Source organism: Meles meles, chromosome 17 (assembly GCF_922984935.1).
Source record: "Meles meles chromosome 17, mMelMel3.1 paternal haplotype, whole genome shotgun sequence".
NCBI lineage: Eukaryota > Metazoa > Chordata > Mammalia > Carnivora > Mustelidae > Meles > Meles meles.
The window spans coordinates 47273538-47294959 of NC_060082.1; the positions used below are offsets into that span (position 1 = coordinate 47273538).

The window sequence follows — 21422 nt, forward strand, 5'->3', positions numbered from 1 at the left end:
TATATATACTACAGGATAAAAAACAATGTTTTTATAAGGTGTGGCAGGTAGTTTTCCTCCATACACTTCAACAATTTGATACCCCAAGTAAAAGCACCTTCTTTTTTCTATGCTGATAGCTGTAGCCAGCCATTTTGTAAGCTTTCAAGAAATGTAAGAAATTAAGAAGAAAGAGAGGCTAAAAGGATCTCCGGTGCTCCCTCTCTAACCATCCATAAATACCTTAAATCGCATACTGTATCATGGTGAATGTTTGATTTATCAACATTATATTGGCATTATTTTGAATGTGATTAAAGTTCTTATAAATGAACTAGCTTAAAAAGTTAATTCAGTGTGAAAGTAGAATTTAAAGATTTAAAGCTTATTCAGAGTTTAAATTTAACTGTTAAACTTGGAGGTGAAGGTTTTACATTATTATACAAACTACTCTTTTCCATATTGGCTTAAAAAATTTTTTTTGAAGATTTTATTTATTAGAGAAAGTGAGAGACAGAGCATGAGCAGAGGGGGAGGGATGGAGGGAGAGGAAGAAGCAGACTCCCTGCTAAGGATCCTGATGTGGGGCTCCATCCCAGGACCCTGGGATCATGACATGAGCCAAAGGCAGACACTTAACAGACTGAGCCAACCAGGCACCCCTCATATTGTTACTCATGTGAAATTAAGCTGTTGTGAAGTTCTTTAAGGAACTAACCTAGGATGTACTATTTTAGTTGCTTATAGAAATTTTTTTCTCTCATAAGTTATGAAATGCTACAAGATAACGTTGAAGGATATCGTCGAGAAATCACATCCCTACATGAGAGAAATCAGAAACTCACTGCAACAACTCAAAAGCAGGAACAGATCATCAATACAATGACACAGGATTTGAGAGGAGCAAATGAAAAGCTAGCTGTTGCAGAAGTGAGACCAATTTTCCTCATCTGACTTGCATTATAAATTTCATTTGACATTTGTTTTTTAGTTACTACTTTGATTTTACTGGTTGACATGATACAGATGTTGGAGAGGTTTGTGGATTTCAAGTCCTTATTACATAGTTTCCAGATATCCAGTTGTGCATCAATCCAGTGCTTATTTCTATCAAAACTAAACTGGGAAAAGTTTGATTTTTTGGATTAAGACTTCCTTACAAGTCTTTAATTTCATACTAAATTTGTAAGTTGCCGTTTCTCCAGTTACAGCAAAAACAAATGAATATTTCATTCATTTTTGCTCATTTCTGATAAAGGACAGTATAAAAATTTTATTAGCATTAAATTATATTTCTGAATTTCTACATGAATACAAATTCCTGTTAGAAATTGACAGTACTTTCAATTAAATACTAGATTTTTTTTTTAAGATTTTATTTATTTATTTGACAGATATAGGAGAGAGAGAGAGATCACAAGCAGGCAGAGAGGCAGGCAGAAGGAGAGGGGGAAGCAGGCTCCCTGCTGAGCAGAGAGCCAAATGTGGGGCTCGATCCCAGGACCCTGAGACCATGACCTGAGCCGAAGGCAGAGGCTTTAACCCACTGAGCCACTCAGGCACCCCTAAATACTGGATTTTTGATGAATTTTTATATAACATTTTACCTTCTTATAAAATTACCTCACAACTTTTCGGCCATTACTTATGAGCAAGGTGCAGTTTTCTCCCATTTTACCTGTGGAGAAACACTCAAAAGTTAAGTGATTTCCTGTTTAGGATAGCGAAAGATGGATTGGTTGGGACTTAAGCCTAGGTTTTCTAATTCTGTTGGCTACATTCTTTCATTGTTAATGTACTCGCACTCATTTGTGGGGAATGGAGGCATCACTTTTTCAAACTGTGGAGGAAGTTTTATGATTGTTTATGATTTATTATATAAATTTGAATACTTTGAAGATATTGATTTTTAGAGCAGCCTGCCAAATCTGAGAATCAGATTGTACTCTTTATGAGGAAAAAAAAGTTGGAATAAATTAGTCAGCACTCTCAAACAGGTACTTAGAAACCAAGCTAGGATTCAAAATGCATAATTTAGTAGTATGTAGGTATGACTATAGCAAAATTTTGCAATTTTGTTTCTTTTACTCTGACGTTTTAGTTTTTTTTGTTTGTTTTAATATCTGATTTGTTAAGAGCAGAGAAATCATAAATACTTGTGGTAATTACAAGATTTTTTTCCTTGATCTGTTGATAGTCCCAATAACTTTTGCTTCATATTTCAATACATGAAACTTCAAAGAGTTATAAATCCTTGTATAATGAAGAGATGACCTTGTCTCTAAATAACATTAAGAATACATAGTAATGAAGATTCTCTTTAATTTTATAATGGTATTATTGCATTTGACACGTATTTCCAGCATTTTTTTCTTTTACTTGTATTTGCCTCAAGGTAAGAGCAGAAAACTTGAAAAAGGAAAAGGAAATGCTTAAATTGTCAGAAGTCCGTCTTTCTCAGCAAAGAGAGTCTTTATTAGCTGAACAAAGAGGGCAAAACTTGCTGCTGACTAATCTGCAAACAATTCAGGTAACCAAATAATAACATCTCTAGAAAAAAGTTCTTGATGTTAAAATTAACATTGAATCCTCTGGGTTCTTAATTAGAAAAATTTTCTGTTACTTTTGTCATGCATTATGATGATAATTGAGTTTTGAGATTTATTAGGACATGTCAGTATTCTCAATAAAACCTTTAAACAGATGATTAAAACTGTGTTTGGCAGTTTTCATCCTCAGATCTATATTTACAGAGTCCTATGTAGTTTAATTATTTATTAAGATTAATTCTTTTAGAAATGCCTGGGTGGCTCAGTCGGTTGTGTTTGCCTTCACCTCAGGTCATGGTCCTGGGATCCTGGGACTCAGGGACTCAGGGATCATGACCTGAGCCAAAGGCAGATGCTTAACCGACTAAACCACCCAGGACCCCAAAACAGATATTGTAGTATGAAAAATGTCAAAAGACTCTTGGTAAATATTCTACATTTTAACTTCCTCATGTAGAAGTGGGTTGTAATCCTGTAATGCTATATAGCCTTTAATTTTCTTTGCATTGCTTTTTAACTTTTTCCTTAAATATAACCAAAAATTTTTTTTACCTTAGGGAATATTAGAGCGATCTGAAACAGAAACCAAACAAAGGCTTAGTAGCCAGATAGAAAAACTGGAACATGAGATATCTCATCTAAAGAAGAAGCTGGAAAATGAGGTGGAGCAAAGGCATACACTTACTAGAAATCTAGATGTGAGTCTAATTAGTATTACGAATATCTGTAAATTGTTTATTTCCAGACGTGAAGCTGGTATGTAGGTACACTGCCATCTCCGGTTGAATCATGGTTTTGGAGAGACTTCTTTCAAGCTGTTAAGTTTTTCTTGCCTTTGTGTGCCTAGTAATTTTGGGGTTCCATACATTGTAAGTTTTATCAGGTGCCAGATATTTTTATAATCCTGTAAATCCTGGGTTTTGTTCTGGGATGCAGTAATTGAAAATAGTTTGATTCTCTTGAGTGTTACTTTTTATGATTTATTAGGTAGGCCCAAAGCAACGCTCAGTCTATAACTAATTATTCTCTACTATTAAGCTGAGACCTTCCTGGATACTCGTCCCAATGTCCAATGAATTGTGTGTTTTCAGTCTGGCTGCTGGTAATGGGCATTATTCCTAACTCTCTGTGAGCACCAGACACTCTTCACTCTAGTCCCTTTGGGTGATTCTTAACCCTATCTAGGGTAATTTCACATGTATGCACTGATGACTATTTTGCTGAATATTCAAGAGGGATCCTCTGCAAATGTCGAGGGTACTCTACCTGTGCAGCTCTCTGTAGAAGTCTGTCTGAGGAATTTGAGCTAATTTATTCTTCCTGTACTCTGAGTTACATGTCCTCAATTCAAGGAGTCTGCTGGCCTCTGCCTTATTTCCCTTATTTCCCTGTGTTAAAGCCTGGACTTCTCTAAGTGAGGAAGCTAGGGAATTTGTGGGGCTTACTGCTTTTGTTTCCTGTCTCAGGTATCACACAATTTTTTTTTCCAGTTATTTCAGATTTGGTTTATATTATTCTATCTGGGCCAGAGTTTAAAGTATTATAAAAAGATAACATGAACCTCTGATTACTTAAGAACCTAAAGATAGTATTTGCAGGATTAATGTATTTTTCTTTTTAGGTTCAACTTTTAGATACAAAGAGACAGCTAGATACTGAGACAAATCTTCATCTTAACACAAAAGAACTATTAAAAAATGCTCAAAAGGAAATTGCTACATTGAAACAACATCTCAGTAATATGGAAGTACAGCTTGCTTCTCAGTCCTCACAGAGAACTGGTAAAGGTAAATCAATAATTAAGTAGGCTGATAGTAAACTACTTCCTCCCCCCCCCTTTTTTTAAGGATTTTATTTATTTGAGAGAGAGCAAGCTACAGAGAGAGAGTGAGGGAGTACCAGCAGGAGAGAGGGGCAGACAGAGAGGGAGAAGCAGACTGTTGAGCAGGGAACATCACTCGGGACTTGATCCCAGGACCTTGGGATTATGACCTAAGCCAAAGGCACCCCAGTAAAGTACTTTTTTAGGCTGACAACATACCTTGTAAATAGCCTATTTTTTGTGGATAGTAGCAAAAGAGAAAAAAAAACCTTTTATTCTCATGTAGTAAAGCTTAGTTTTAGGCTTAAATTAGTAAATTTGCAGACTTAAAAGATTCAGAATAGTTCTGTATGGCACCTGACCAAGGTATGCTCTAGTTTTCCAGTTGAACCATTTATTGATATTTTTAAAATGTTTCCTTTGAGGAGAGTTAATACTTAAATTCTTCATTCTTCCTTGTTAAAGCCATAAGGCTCATTTACAGAAAGAATTAATTTGTTTGGTCTCTCTCTTTTTTTTAAAGATTTTATTTATTTATTTATTTTTTCAACATAACAGTATTCATTGCTTTTGCACAACACCCAGTGCTCCATGCAGAACGTGCCCTCCCTATTACCCACCACCTGTTCCCCCATTATTTATTTATTTGACAGACAGAGATCACAAGTAGGGAGAGAGGCAGGCAGAGAGAGAGAGAGGAGGAAGCAGGCTCCCCGCCAAGCAGAGAACCTGATGCGGGGCTCGATCCCAGGACCCTGGGATCATGACCTGAGCGAAAGGCAGAGGCTTTAACCCACTGAGCCACCCAGGTGCCCCTGTTTGGTCTCTTTTAGAGTATTATTCATAATCACTGTTCATTGATAGTCTTAGTTTAAAGATTTGTTTCATTAGCGTATGCTTCTCTTTATGAATACACCATTTCAAATGCAAAGCCTTTAATCCAGGTAATCTTAAAAGAAGATATAGTATATATGTGTTTGTCTATGTATTTATGTGTACATAATATATAAAGATATAGTGGATATATAGTTTTTCAGTAGTCAGTAGTGCTTTCTTATAGATATATGATAACAAAACATCCTTTTCATTCTGCTATTTCTTCCTTTCCCATGGATTTTAGAATGAAAATTGGACTGAATGATTTAAGTGTTTAGTGTTTTAGAGTAAGCAGTGTTTGAATAATACATTAAAAGCCTGGTAGTATCTTCAAGTAGCTCTCTCAGTTTAGTCTAAATATTTAGTATTCTTCTCATTTAAATATCTTTTTAATATTTGTAATAGCAGATTTCAAATTTCAAATATTTGATATTTTGAAGAAGAAAGAACAATATCCTGGCAAAATATTTGGTATTTAGCATGGGTTGAAATACACTTTTAAGATAAATCCTTCCTCATTTGAGCCTTAATCCTAATTTCACTAATTCTTAGACAACAGTTATCTCTAATGTCATTTAAAATGTTAATTGTAAGAAAGCTCTTAAATCTTTTAGGTCAGCCTACCAGCAAAGAAGATGTGGATGATCTTCTGAGTCAGCTAAGGCAGGCAGAAGAGCAGGTGAATGATTTGAAGGAGAGACTCAAAACAAGTACTAGCAATGTGGAACAGTATCGCGCAATGGTTACTAGTTTAGAAGAATCTCTTAACAAGGAAAAACAGGTATATAAAATTTTTAAATTCATTTTGAATGCACTTAACATTTTTTTTTAATTAGGAGCTTGCTGTGGGTAAGCACTGTAGTAAATGTGAGTTCAAGTGACATCATTGTGTTTACCTCTTACACCTAAAAGTACTTATGTCTAATAAGCCAGATAAAACAAAACAAAACCCACAAAATTTATAAAACAAAGGAGAGTATAATTGCTGTAAGAAAGGTACAGATCAGATGTTAGTGTGAATGGGAAGGAAGTGGTCTCCTGCATTACTTCACAAGAGAGATGGCATTTGTTCACAGCCTTGAAAGACAGTATCATTTGGATATTCAAAGGAAAAAGACTATTCCATACAGTAGGAACCCTCAGCCAAGTAAAAAGACTTCAGATGAGGACAGGTTGGCTAACGTATTGACTCTGTGAAGTGAAATAAAGAGACATAGAATTATAAATATACCAAGTACCAGATTGGAAAGGTTTTGAACATCATATTAAATTGTATTCTGTTAGATTATTAAAAGCTCTTGATTTTTCTCATCATGTTATAATCAGAATTTGTTTTAATTAGATTAATGTGTAGATTGGAGGATAGTGTTTCAGTGGCTATTGTAGTAGTCTAGGGTCACAGTTTTAAAAGATTCTTTGGTGCTTAGCATCATGAAAATCAAGATATGTGGGGAAGAAAACCTTTCAGTGGAGAATGGAAAAATTTAGCGGCAAGTGGATATGAGGATTGAGAGAGAAATGGGGAAATGGAAATTTCACTTCAAAAGAAAAATGGCGAGTAGCCAAGTTAAGAGGTAACTTAAGATTTTAAATGCTGTTTTTAAACTCTTTGATCAGCATTGATGATTTTTTTAATACAAGGCAAATGTTAATTTTAGTACTTCTCAAATTTAATTTAGACTTAGAGAAGTTCTAATATTAAATGTATATAATTTTTGTATCCTATTATTTGGGTGTTCGTAAAGGTGACAGAAGAAGTACGTAAGAATATTGAAGTTCGTTTAAAAGAGTCAGCTGAGTTTCAGACACAGTTGGAAAAGAAGTTGATGGAAGTAGAGAAGGAAAAGCAGGAGCTTCAGGATGACAAGAGAAAAGCCATAGAGAGCATGGAACAACAGGTAAATTGGTTTATTGACCATATCGGTCCTTTGTGTATGTAAGGATTTGATTAGCTCATTAGTATCATCTCAGCAGATACTGATTGAACACATTTAATTATAGTTTCATGTGTTACTCTGCTCTTTAGGTCTGTATGTGTTTTCTTTTGAGAATTTTAGACTGCTTTATGGTAGTAGGTATCAGTGCTGCTTTTTAGAAGCCTCTGCCCCAGCATTGGTATTTTAGTGAATATAGACCTGTAAAGTTTGTGCAAATAATATCAAGTTATCTTTTAAATTTAGTAAGAAGTCCCTTTGGACTAGTTGGATATTTAAAATCTGTCTTTACTATAAAATAAGTTTGCAGTTAACTCTGCTTTTAATGTTCTTCTGGTTTAGTTATCTGAGTTAAAGAAAACACTCAACAGCGTTCAGAATGAAGTACAAGAAGCTCTTCAGAGAGCTGGCACAGCTTTAAATAATGAGCAGCAAGCCAGACGTGACTGTCAGGAGCAGGTAAGTGCTGATCTTGGAGCCATTTATTGATAAATGAGATTTGATCCAAGGGAATGGTTCTTGGAGTATACAAATACATCTTGGGGATGGGTGAACCTCACAGAAAGGCAAAGTTATTTACTCTCTTGTGGAACTTGGATGAAGATCAGCTGAAAAGTGAAGGCTAAAAGTAAATAGGGCAAGAATCACAAATCAGTCTTCACAAATGGGGAAAAATATAAAAATATGACTGAGAATAAAACTGAAATAGAATGGGAAAGGAATACAAGTAAGCAGATTAGTAATGTTCTCATTTTTAAGTTGGGTAATATATGAATAACCATTCATTTCATGACAGTTTTTTTGGGGGGGGGTGCAAAATTGTGGTCATCACATTTATTGCTTACTTGTATATAGTGTATATATGTGAGTGTGTGTGTGTGTGTGTGTACAAAGATTACTTTAAAAATTGAATATGAGGAAAGTACTTCAAAGTGATTAGACGAAAATGAATTATTCTTGGTTTATTGCCAAACGTAATAATGTTGGAAATTAAAATGAATGTATCCATAATTCAATATTAAAGTAAATTATTCTCATTTCCCTTTGTTGACTTCTGGTTTATATGCATGTGTGCATGTGTATTTTTACATATCTGAGTTATACTTAGCTTTTATTTCATAAAACCTTCTTCAGATTGCTACATGGTCTTCATAAGTTTTGTTTTGAACAGTTCTTTAATATTTCTTCTTTGGGGGGGCGCCTGGATGGCTCAGTTGGTTGAGTGACTGCCTTCGGCTCAGGTCATGATCCCAGAGTCCTGGGATCGAGTCCCACATCAGGCTCCCAGCTCCATGGGGAATCTGCTTCTCCCTCTGACCTCCCCTCTCATGCTCTTTCACTCTGTCTTTCTCTCAAATAAATAAAAAATTAAAAAAAAAATATTTCTTCTTTGTTTTTGTGGTGGAGGTTGTTTTTCTCCAATTTTTAAAAAAATTCCGGTAGGTTAACATACAGTGTAATACTATTTTCAGGTGTAGAACTTAGGGGTTTATCACGTATATACAATACCCAGTGTTCCTCACAAGTGCCTTCCTTTATCCCCATCACCTATTTAACCTATGCCACCACCCACCTTCCCTTCAGTAACCCTCAGTTCTCTATAGTTAAGAGTCTGTTTCTTGGTTTGCCTTTTTTTTTTTTGGCCCCATGTTCAGTTGTTCTTTTCCTTAAATTCCACGCATGAGGGAGATCATATGGTATTTGTCCTTCTCTGACCTGTTTCTTTTAGCTCAATACTGTCTACAGTGTTGCAAATAGCAAGATTTCATTCTTTTTTATGACTGAGTAATATTTAATTGTGTGTGTGTGTGTGTATATATATGTATATATATATATATATGTATACATACCATATCTTTATCCTTTCATCAGTCAGTGAACATTTGGGCTCTTTCCATAATACTGGTATTATTGATAATGTTGCTATAAACATTGGGGTACAAGTGTCCCTTCGAATCAGTATTTTTTTATCTTTTGGATAAATACCTAGTAGTACAATTTGCTGGATTGTAGGGCAGTTCTATTTTTAACTTTTTGAAGAACCTCCATACTGTTTTCCAGAGTGGCTACACCAGTTTGCATTCCTGCCAATAATGTAAGAGTGTTCCTCTTTCTCCACATCTTTGCCAACATCTGTTGTTTCGTGTATTGTTCGTTTTAGCCATTCTGACAAGAGTGTGGTGGTATCTTCATTGTAATTCTGATTTTATTTCCCTAATGATGAGAGTGATGTTGGGAATCTTTTCATGTGTCTGTTAACCATCTGTATGTCTTGGAAAAATGTCTGTTCATTACGTCTTAAGCCCATTTTTAACTGGATCACTTGTTTTTTGGGTATTGGATTTGATAATGTTCTTTATGTATTTTAGATACTAATCTTTATCAGATATGTCATTTGCAAATACCTTCTCCCGTTCTGTAGGTTGCCTTTTAGTTTAGTTTCTTTTGCTGTGCAGAAGCTTATTTTGATAAAGTCCCAAAAGTTTATTTTTGCTTTTGTTTCTGTTGTCTTAGGGCACCTATCTAGTAAGAAGTTGGAACAGCCAGTGCCAGAGAGGTTACTGTCTTTGTTCTCCTTGAGGATTTTGATGGTTCCTGTCTCACATTTAGGTCTTTAATCCATTTTGAGTATTTTTGTGTATGGTGTAAGAAAGTGGTCTAGGTGCATTCTTCTGCTTGTGGCCATCCAATTTTCCCAGCATCATTTGTTGAAGGGTCTTTTTCCATAGAATGTTCTTTACTAGTAGTGGGTTCATCCCTAGGTTCTCTGTTCTGTTCCATTGATTTATGTGTCTGTTTTTTGTTCCATTATCATCCTATCCTGGTGACTTCAACTTTGCAGTATAGCTTGAAATCTGGAATTGTGATACCTCCAGCTTTGCTTTTCTTTTTTCAAGGTTGCTTTGGTTATTCAGGGTCTTTTTTGGTTCCGTACACATTTTAGGATTGGTTGGTCTAGCTCTCTGAAAAATGATGGTATTTTGATAGGGATTTCATTAAATGTGTACACTGCTTTGGGTAGGATAGAATTTTAACAATACTTATTCTTCCAATCCATGAGCATGAAATGTCTTCCTATTTCTTTGTGTTATCTTTAATTTCTTTCATCAGTGTTACGTAGTTTTCAGAGTGCAGATCTTTTATCTCTTTGGTTAGGTTTATTCCTAGGTGTCTTAACGGGTTTTGTTGCAATTGTAAATGGGATAGATCTCCTTGATTTCTCTTTCTGCGGCTTTATTATTGTATAAAAATGCAGTGGATTTCTGTACGTTGATTTTGTGTCCTGTAACTTTACTGAATTCATGTATCAGTTCTAGCAGTTTTTTGATAGTCTTTTGGGTGTTCTATAAGACTATCATGTCATCTGCAAATAGTGAAATTTTGACTTCTTCCTTGACTCTTTGGATGCCTTCTCTTTTTGTTTTATGATTGCTGAGGCTAGGACTTCCAGTACAGTGTTAAATAACAGTGGTAAGAGTGGACATCCTTGTGTTGTTCCTGACCATAGAGGAAAAGCTGTCAGGTTTTCCTGTTGAGGGTGATATTAGCTGTGGGATTTTCATATATGGCCTTTATTATATTGAGGTATGTTCCTTCTATCCCTACTTTGTTGAGGACTTTTATGAATAGATGTCATACTTTGTCAGATGCTTTTTCCACATCTATTGAGAGGTTCATATGGCTCTTAACCTTTTTTTGTTAATGTGGTATATCATTTTAATTGATTTGCAAATATTGAACCACCACTGCCACCCAGGAATAAATCCCACTTGATTGTGGTGAATGGTTCTTTTAATGTACCGTTGGATTCATTTTGCTATTATTTTGTTGAGGATTTTTGCGTCTGTGTTCATCAGTGGTATTGGCTTATAATTCTTCTTTTTAGTGGGGTCTTTGTCTGGTTTTGGATTCGGGGTAATGCTGGCCTCATAGAATGAATTTAGGTGTTTTCCTTCCATTTCTATATTTTTGGTATTTAGTATTCTATTTTTTGGTACTTAGGTATTAAGTCTTCTTCAAATGTGTGGTAGAATTCCCCTGGAAGCCATCTGGCTAGACTTTGTTTGGAGATTTTTGATTACTGATTCAATTTCTTTGGTGGTTAATGGGTCTGTTCAACTTTTCTATTTCTTCCTGTTTTCAGTTTTGGTAGTTTATATGTGTCTAGGAATGCATCCATTTCTTCCATATTGCCTAATTTGTTGGCATGTAATTTTTCATAATATTCTCTTACAGTTGTTTGTATTTCTGTGGTGTTGTGATCTCTCTCATTCATGATTTTATTTATTTAGGTCCTTTCTCTTTTCTTTTTGACAAGTCTGGCTAAGGGTTTATTAATTTTATTAATTTTTTAAAGAACTAGTTCTTGATTTCATTGATCTGCCCTACTGGGTTTTTTTGTTTCTATGTGATTTATTTCTGCTCCAGTCTTTATTATTTCCTTGCTTCTGCAGGCTTTAGGCTTCATTTGTTGTTCTTTTTCTAGATCCTTTAGGTATAAGGTTAGGTTGCATATATGAGGTTTTTCTTGCTTCTTGAGGTAAGCCTTGTTATTATATACTTCCTTCTTAGGACGACTTTTGCTGCCTCCCAAAGGCTTTAGACCATCGTATTTTCATTTTCACTTGTTCCCATGTATTTTTAAATTTCTTTAATTTCCTGGTTGATCCACTCATTCTTTAGTAGTATGCCCTTTAACCTCCATGTATTTGTGGCCTTTCCACATTTTTCTAGTGGTTAACTTCAAGTTTCCTAGTGTTGTGGTCAGAAAATATGCATGGTATGATCTCAATCTATTTGTATTTGTCTAGGCCTGACTTGTGACTTAGCATATGATAAGATTCTATTCTGTAGAATGTCCCATGTGCCGTCAAAAAGAATGTGTATTCTGCTGCTTTAGGATGAAATGTTCTGAATATATCTGTTAAGTCCATCTGGTCCAGTGTTTCATTTCAAAGTCATTGTTTCCTTATTGATTTTGTGCTTCAATGATCTGTCCATTGATGTAAGTGGGGTGTTAAAGTTCCCTACGATTATTGTATTATTATCAATGAGTTCCTTTATGATTAATTGTTTTATTTATTTGGGTGCTCCCATGTTGGGGGCATAAATATTTACAATTATTAGATTATCTTGTTGGACATTATGATACAGTGCCCATCTTCATCTCTTGTTATAGTCTTTGGTTAAAAATCTATTTTGTCTGATACAAGTATTGCTACTTTGGCTTTCTTTTGACTTCATTTACATGATAAATGTTTCTCTGTAGGTGTCTTTAGGTCTAAAATGGGTCTCTTGTAAGCAGCATATATTTCATTAAATAGGTACAGTATAACTTCTACTTATTCTCCTATTTGGTACATTTAGGTGTCTTTTGTTATAAATAATATAGTGTGCATCTTTTCAGAAAATATTGACTAGGTTTATGAGTTTTTAATCTTGTATCACTGGAGGAATAATTTCTTACAGGCTAAAATAGCTGTGGAAGCTCAGAATAAGTATGAGAGAGAATTGATGCTACATGCTGCTGATGTCGAAGCTCTGCAAGCTGCCAAGGAGCAAGTTTCCAAAATGGCATCAGTCCGTCAGCATTTGGAAGAAACAACCCAGAAAGCAGAATCACAGTTATTGGAGTGTAAAGCATCTTGGGAGGAAAGAGAGAGAATGTTAAAGGTATTACTGTAGATCATGATAGAATATTCTGGAGAATTTAAAGGTTTGGGGTTTTTAAATGTACACTGGAAAGTCTGCTATTATAATAGACTTGTTTACAGGATGAAGTTGCCAAGTGTATGTCTCGCTGTGAAGATCTAGAGAAACAAAACAGATTACTTCATGATCAGATTGAAAAATTAAGTGACAAGGTTGTTGCCTCTGTGAAAGAAGGTGTACAAGGTCCGTTGAATGTATCTCTCAGTGAGGAAGGAAAATCTCAAGAACAAATTTTAGAAATTCTCAGGTAAATCCGATGCTTCATCTCTGTGGTATATCAGCAGCTGTGTAATGCAACTATAAATGCGTAAATTAGGGAAGTGGGGGTTATGAGCTATTTACTTATAAAGCCCATTCCATCCCTTAGTGATCATTTTTGACGTTTAGATATATGCCAAGTTAAAGAAATGGTTAAGTTAAATCTGATAGTAAGAGCTTGAGTGGATTCTTTGAAAAACTAAATGCCTTTTGAGTATTTTAAAGATGCACATTTGTAAAGCCACTGTTTATAATTTTAAGAAGCCTCATTAGTAAAAGATATAAAAATAGTTATTTAAGTCAGTGGTTTTTGTCATCTTAAAAATTAAGTTTTGAAATGCTGTGTTGTTGGTATTTTTTTTTTTAATTCAAATAAAATCTTACATGTTCTTACAGATTTATACGACGAGAAAAAGAAATTGCTGAAACCAAGTTTGAGGTGGCTCAGGTTGAGAGTCTGCGTTATCGACAAAGAGTTGAACTTTTAGAAAGAGAGCTGCAGGAACTGCAGGATAGTCTAAATGCTGAAAGAGAGAAAGTCCAGGTATGTATCCTAAGCTTTAAGAAAGCAGTTGTTAAATCAAAAGAGAGCTCATTTTTTGTTTCTTAGGACATAAAATTTAATTTGAAATAAATGCTTTTCCTAAACTCATAAACTATTAAAACATAAGTATTATAACAGTGATACTACATAATGATAAAAGACTAGTGGCAATGAGACTGCATGGTTTTAAATTCTAGCTTCATACTATAAGATGTGTGTCTTAGGTATATTAATTTCCCTGCTCTTAAATTTCCTCATCTGTAATATCGGAATGATAATAATATTAAGGATTAAGTGAGTTACGGTAGCATTTAGAAATGTGTCCGGTGCATAGTGAGTACTTAATAAATTTCAGTTATTTTTATTATTATATTGTCATGTATATGTCTGAGTAGTTATTCTTGGATAGGGTTGTAGATAGAAATTGCTACAGAATACTTCTTCCTCAGCAAGGGAGTAAAAAATAGTCAAAACTATCAACCAGGAAAGGAAAAGGAGATATAATAGTGAATGGATGGTCATAGTACAAGCTCAACTCCTTAACCTACACTACTGCCCAAAAGCTTATAATTGCAGTGTCCTCATTCTGAGGATATGCAGTAATACAATTTAACATCTGGAAGGAAGAAAATTAAGACCTAGAATCATTTATCTTCTTTTAACAACTGATTGAGAGTTGTAATGGCTGTTGGAATGGCTCCTAGAGAAAAAGTGTTGAAATCCAGAGGAAAGTGAATAGATTTATGGGATTTATGTTTTCATACAGAAATGAAAAGCTTCAGAATTACATCTTGAGGAAACAATCCAATTCAAACATCTCATCATGGAAATAAACAGACCCTCCAATTCTGTGACATTAACATTTGGAGGAAAAAGAACAGAATCAGGGTTTTTAAAAATATTGCATATTCACTTAATGTTCCTTCAGGCAAATACTAGGAAATGCCCAACTGACAAAGTTAGGGGAAAACCAACACCTACACAAAATCAGAAGAGGCAAAAAGTAACACGTTATATCAAAAATAATACTAAAGCAAGGGGCGTATGGTGGTTCAGTCAGTTAAGTGACCAACTCTCAATTTCAGCTCAGGTCACGATCTCAGGGTCCTGGGATCAAGCCCCATGCCAGACTCATCAGGAAGTCAGTCTCTCTCTCTCTCTACCCCCCCCTCTCTCCCTCTCCTCTCCCTTCCTTTTCTGCCCCTCCCCCCACTTGCACATGCATGCTTCTTTTCTCTCTCTAAAATAAATAAATAAATTTTTTAAAAGTAGGATGGCAGTGCTGAGCCATAACTTTTTTTTTTAACATATACATTTTTTTAAAATTACATTAAAAGCAGGCAGTAGTCTGTCGATGAAAAGGCTGCTCATGCAATTCTGTTACATTAAACTTTATTTACAGGATGTTAAGCCGTTAGACCTCAGGTTTCCCCCCAGAAAAAGATTAATGGAAACATCAGTTGCTTTTCGGACTTGACAGTTGCTGCTTTAAAAGCTGGTCTTAAGCATTAAATTAAAAAGAAAAAAAAAACCTTAGAATGCTTTTATTTCAGTATGCATCCTCATCTCAGCATCTACTGGTCTTGAACAGAAAAAGGGAAAAAGCAGCAATTTGCTAAGAAATCAGGCCCACCAATTTTAGGCATCTGCCTTGCACACTGAGTTCTTTAATAATCCCTACTGAGGACTGCGAGAAGCAGCAGCACTGAAACCAAAGGATGCACCGAATTCAAGGTTTTTTTTGTTTTAGTTGTCAGATTCCATACTAGACTCAAATGGATTACAGGGATGACCAAATGAGAGCTCTGTTGAAAAACTTCTTCAATTTTTAAAAGTAAAAGCAATTATAGGAAAGGAAAACAGTTCATTCAGAGGGCACATGTGTGCTTACAGGTTTCTTCTGTGGCTTTTCTCCAAGTTTAACCTCCAAGAACTTTGAGAACTGGCTGGTCTGAGAACCCCTGGTGACTGACTGTTTCACTTCATCAAAACCTGAGCTAAAGAACCATATCAGCCAACGATGACCCCAGAGGGTGGCAGGGCTAAGGACCCAATATTCATTAAAAGGCTGGTGGAGAGGGAGTACATGTTGTTCTAGAACTAAACATAGGAAGTCAGAGACTTTCCAGCCTTATCTGATGGCTTCGTTCCAAAGCAAGGAAGTGTCGTGGAAAGTGGAGTGGTGATGGTGCACAAAGGCACTTGAGGAGGAAAGAAAAAGCAGAACCCCTCAATTAAGGTGGGGGAAAAGATACAGGCAAAGCCCCGAATTCCTCACCAAAGGCCAATTTCGGAGGGGAGAGAGGGGATTACAATCTGTGCTTTGGCCAAGGGTGGTAGTGGGAAGTAAAGAAAGGACAGTGGCATTAGGGGGGTAGGCATTATTTCAGACCTAAAAAAGAAATCGGGTGTATCTGGAGCACCCCCACACACCCAGCAGTAGCCCCACAGCCTGTGACCTGAAACCTTCACACCTACTCTAGCAAGCTACCCACCTCAAGCTATTATAGGGAAAAGAGAGAAGCAGGGAAGCAACGGAAGGAAGAGGGGACAAAGCAAGAGACCCTAGCTAGGCCATATAATCAGCAGCATGGTGGTTGCAAGATGTGTCTATTCACAATTGAGTTGGATGTGTCCCACCTGGTTATGATGGGAATCAATTTCAGTATACTTTCCTAAACCCAGAAGTTCAACTTTATGGATAGTGGTTATATTTGACAGGATAATTTCTTACAGCATAGCATATATTTCAAATGGACAAAAAATTAGTATTATTTACAGTATCTCAAGATAAATTGCCCTTGAATGGGAGCTTCCATCTAGTACTTTGAGGTCTACAAGGCGCATCTAGAAAATGTACTCCTGTGGAAAATTGCTCCAGTTGAATGGGGAGGAGGGCCCGTGGTTTCTCTTTTTGATTGGTTGCTGTAACTTTGTCCTTTGGCCTGAGTCATAGCTTTAAAAATGCTGAGGGAATAAAGTAATGTGTAATTGATAGGTAATTACACCCAGTGAGAACAGAAAAGAAGTTCCTCACAATTGAACAGATATTCAGGAAAGTTGCTTACAACCAAAGTGATGAAACAACCGAATGAAATGAAGAATTTCTGAACAAGGCAGGGAGGGGACTGAGGACAAATAACATCATTTTAAAACTATTAATAAATTCATTATACCAAGAAAAAGAATAGATAAGGGAAGATCAATAGAGATCTGGACTGATGTTTTTACCCAGTGTTAGTACTGATTACTTGTTGGTGGAATTTGTATCTTTCCACTTAAATCACTGTAATTTCTTGCATTTGTTTAAACTCTGTCATTAGCTTGCATCATAGAAAAAGAAACATGGGAACTTTCAGAAATTTCCATTTTAAAAGCTGACATTTAAATCCTTTTTACTTTTTGTATGGAAGATTAGAAGTGGTAGGAAAAGATAGGTCTTCACCAAATGTTGGATGTTGCTGTACACATATGTTTGAAATCTTTAGGTAACTGCAAAAACAATGGCCCAGCATGAGGAACTGATGAAGAAAACTGAAACAATGAATGTAGTGATGGAGACCAATAAGATGCTAAGAGAAGAGAAAGAGAGGCTGGAACAGGATCTACAGCAGATGCAAGCAAAGGTTTGGAACTTACAAATCAAGAACAAAGTCATTTTTAATAATATTAGAGTTTTGGGGCACCTGGGTGGCTCAGTGGGTTAAAGCCTCGGCCTTCAGCTCAGGTCATGATCTCGGGGTCCTGGGATCGAGCCCCACATTGGGCTCTCTACTCAGTGGGGAGCTTGCTTCCTCCTCTCTCTCTGCCTGCCTCTCTTGTCTATTTGTGGTCTCTGTCAAATAAAAATCTTAAAAAAAATAAAATAAATAAAATAATATTAGAGTTTTTACATAAGTTGTTAAAAAAAATACTGGCACTATTTTCAGGTAAGGAAACTGGAGTTAGATATTTTACCCTTACAAGAAGCAAATGCCGAGCTGAGTGAGAAAAGCGGTATGTTGCAAGCAGAGAAGAAGTTACTAGAAGAAGATGTCAAACGTTGGAAAGCACGGAACCAGGTAAATGCAGTTAAACATGGAAATGTTGATTAGTAAAACAGAAATTTTTTTTAGGAAATGGCTAATTTCCTTAAATTCCAAATTTGTGTTTTTCCTTTATTTCTAAAATATTTTTGTGCATAATAAACTGGATTTGTCTATTTATTGAAGCACTTTAAAAAGATTTGTTCGCAGGAAATGTTAGAAACTCCAGCTCTAGATGAAAACAAAAGGTGGAAATCTGCCTTGCCAGATACTAGTTACGTGATTTGTGAGAGCTCCTTAATCTTTCTGAACCTGTTTTTCTCATTTGTAAATATGAAGATATAATGCTACTTTTCATTTTACAAAAAATTTAATAAATGTAGTCACCTGGCACCTCAAAAATGAGCTAGAGGGGCACCTGGGTGGCTCAGTCTTCAAGCAGCTACCTTCGGCTCAGGTCATGATCCCAGGGTCCTAGAATTGAGCCCCTCATCAGACTCCCTGCTCAGTGGGAAGCTTGCTTCTCCCTCTCCCACTCCCTCTGCTTGTGTTCCCTCTCTCGCTGTGTCTCTGTCAAATAAATAAATAAAATTGTTCAAAAAAAAAAAAAGGAAAAGAATGGTCTAGAATAGTGACTGTTATTATCTGTATAGGATTGTCAAATTTTAGAGCCCATTTATTCCTATTTTTTTTTTTTTTTTTAGATTTATTTATTTGACAGACAGAGATCACAAGTAGGCAGAGAGGCAGGCAGAGAGAGAGAGAGAGAGGAGGAAGCAGGCTCCCAGCCAAGCAGAGAGCCCGATGCGGGGCTCGATCCCAGGACCCTGGGATCATGACCTGAGCTGAAGGCAGAGGCTTTAACCCGTTGAGCCACCCAGGTGCCCCCCATTTATTCCTATTTTTGTCACACAAGCAATGTGAAGAATCAAGAAAGGAGGGTGATCTGTCCCAAATCTAGATATATTTCTTAAATTTTGCTGCTCTCTTTCCTAGCTAATGGTATCAATTATATTTAGGATTATCTTCATATTTTTGTTTCAATTATAATGACTTCTAGGCATTTTTTTTCTTATAAATGTCACTTTAGTGGAAGTAGATATTTAATATTAAAAGCTTATAATTTCTCTGGATGCCTTTATTTGGCTCCTTTGTAACTGTTTTGAAATAGTTGTTTGCAGTTGTGAAAAAATAATGCATAATGACATTTACTTTATTTCTCTTTTCCATTTTGGCTAGGCTTTTTAGCTAAACAGACCAAAGTTTCAATCTTATTTTGTAGTTTGGTGCTTGATCACCATGTATATAAGGCATCTTACGTAAATGTAATTAGATAATGGTGTTGTTTTATTAGCACATTTGTTTTATAGCACATTAGTTTTATAAAACCATATTATACATTTTTGCTACTCTAGCACCTAGTAAGTCAGCAGAAAGATCCAGATACAGAAGAATATCGGAAGCTCCTTTCTGAAAAGGAAGTTCATACGAAGCGTATTCAACAGTTGACTGAAGAAATTGGGAGACTTAAAGCTGAAATAGCAAGGTAAATGGAAAGAAGCCTTAAATTGTGTATTATTATATGAATTCTTAAGCAAGTTTATTTCTACTCTTTATGTATTGACTCTCCAAGTGTGTCCTGAGTTTAGAAAAAATGAAACTTGCTAGAGCCCTTACATGTGGCTTTCCCTTTTTTACTTCTGAAGCCAAGCAAACCATAATTTAATTTTATGTCTTTATATATGATTATTTTTAAAAAATCTGTACCTTTGGTTCTAAAGTGTTTCTAAATAGAATAACTTCTGCAAGTAGGTTTTTCTTCTTTTGGTTACTGTATATTTATGAGTATTTGGAAGTGTGTAATAACAGAAGTTTTTGGAAATTTTTTTTTAATGGTGGCATCTGTGTGGCTCAGTTAAGTGTCTGCCTTTGACTCGGGTCATGATCTCAGAGTCCTGGGATCAAGGTCCTCATCAGGCTTCCTACTCAGTCAGGAGTCTGCTTCCCCTCTGCCCTTTGTCCCTGCTTGCTCGCTCTCTCAAATAAATATAATCTTTAAAAAATAAATACAATCTTTAAAAAAAAGGTTTCTTTAAATGAACTTACAGTGAACTATTGTCCTTTAAAAGTTAAGATAGGAGCACCTGGCTAAGTGGCTAAGTGGCTAAGTCGGTTAAGCATCTGACTCTTGATTTCAGCTCAGGTCATGGTTCTCAGGTCCTGAGATTGAGCCCTACATTGGGCTCCATGCTCAGCCAGGAGTCTGCTTGCTTTGAAAAATCAAGTTAAGAAATTTAATATTAAAATTGATGTTTCTGGTTTACCTTTTTCAAGTTTTTATGTCATTTGTTTATGTCATTCCCTACTTCTATAAAGCTTGACAACTTAGGAATTTTTCTCATCTATATTCTCTTCTCTTTTTTTATAAGTCTGGCATTTTGAGTAGGAAAGATAATACTTAATTTCAGAGATGAGTAAACTAAGATTCAAAAACATACCCAAGGTCACAATTAGTAGTTGTTAAACCCATACTCTTAAATCAGGTCATCTCCCCTCAAATTCAGTTTATGATGAATACGGGGTTGGCAGACTATAACCTAAATGCCTGTTTTTGCACAGCCTGTAAGCTAAGGAAGATTTTCACATTTTTAAATTCTAAGAAAGGAAGAACATGTGATAAAGACTGCAAAGCCTAACTTACTTTCTCAACACCCAGTGTGGTAGAGAGAGTATAGATTTGATACCAGGGAGAAGTAGATTAAAATCTGTGTACTAACATTTGATTACTGTGTAAAGTTGTGCATGTTAATTAGCCAGTGGTAGCTCAGGTTTTCTCTTATTTAAAGTGGGCATGTGTGCTCGCTTCGACAGCACATATACTAAAGTGGGCATGTATGCCTTTACAGTAAGGGAATAAAACCTTTCTAAAGGACCACAAATTCATCATTTAATGAATTATCTTCTGGAGTGTGTGTGTGTTTTAGTATTTTAAAATACCAAACGTACTAAAGCATATAGTAATATAAATTAAAGGATTTTAAAATTTGAAAAAAGTCTCCTATATTTATCTTTCTCCTTTATCCCATTTTTTTCTTTGTTTAGATCAAATGCATCTTTGACCAACAACCAGAACTTAATCCAAAGTCTAAAGGAAGACTTAAATAAAGTAAGAAGTGAAAAGGAAACCATACAAAAGGACTTAGATGCCAAAATAATTGATATCCAAGAAAAAGTCAAAACTATTACTCAAGTCAAGAAGATTGGGCGTAGATACAAGACTCAATATGAAGAACTTAAAGCACAACAGGACAAGGTATTTTGAAGTAATTTTCTCTCTCTTTCTATATATATGTGCATATATATATGTATATATATATAAAATTTTGGCATACACAGTTTTGGCTTATATACTTTACACACATATATAATGATTCCTGAAAGTCTTATTTCTTTATTATTTTTACTATTGGTCTTTAGATTGTGAACATGAGTTTAAGTTTATATTGGTATCTTTATTTGGTTTTAAGATTTGCTCTTTAATATGCCTCAAATTACACTGTAAGTTCATAAAGAAATTTTAGTAAATGCTAGATATTTTTCGTTCAGTTTTCCAGTCTTTAGTATTGCCCCTTTTCAAACCTGTTCTTGTAACTCACTGCTGAGTTATACAAAATTACATATGTCAAAAAAATTATTGTTCTTTATAATTAATCAGGCTTTATT

General features: G+C 35.4%; 1 protein-coding gene across 3 annotated transcripts in view; it reads left to right on the forward strand.

Annotated features, from left to right (window-relative positions):
• Nucleotides 1-21422, forward strand: part of TPR (translocated promoter region, nuclear basket protein) — a 66585-nt gene that overhangs the window by 17974 nt on the left and 27189 nt on the right. For all 3 annotated transcript variants that reach the window (XM_045982861.1, XM_045982862.1, XM_045982863.1), the window contains exons 19-32: nucleotides 747-909; nucleotides 2375-2509; nucleotides 3086-3226; nucleotides 4150-4315; nucleotides 5841-6007; nucleotides 6972-7124; nucleotides 7503-7619; nucleotides 12630-12833; nucleotides 12935-13119; nucleotides 13527-13674; nucleotides 17163-17300; nucleotides 17604-17735; nucleotides 19115-19245; nucleotides 20802-21012. In XM_045982861.1, coding sequence (XP_045838817.1) covers nucleotides 747-909; nucleotides 2375-2509; nucleotides 3086-3226; nucleotides 4150-4315; nucleotides 5841-6007; nucleotides 6972-7124; nucleotides 7503-7619; nucleotides 12630-12833; nucleotides 12935-13119; nucleotides 13527-13674; nucleotides 17163-17300; nucleotides 17604-17735; nucleotides 19115-19245; nucleotides 20802-21012 — 2191 coding nt within the window. The remainder of the gene's footprint in view (nucleotides 1-746; nucleotides 910-2374; nucleotides 2510-3085; nucleotides 3227-4149; nucleotides 4316-5840; nucleotides 6008-6971; nucleotides 7125-7502; nucleotides 7620-12629; nucleotides 12834-12934; nucleotides 13120-13526; nucleotides 13675-17162; nucleotides 17301-17603; nucleotides 17736-19114; nucleotides 19246-20801; nucleotides 21013-21422) is intronic.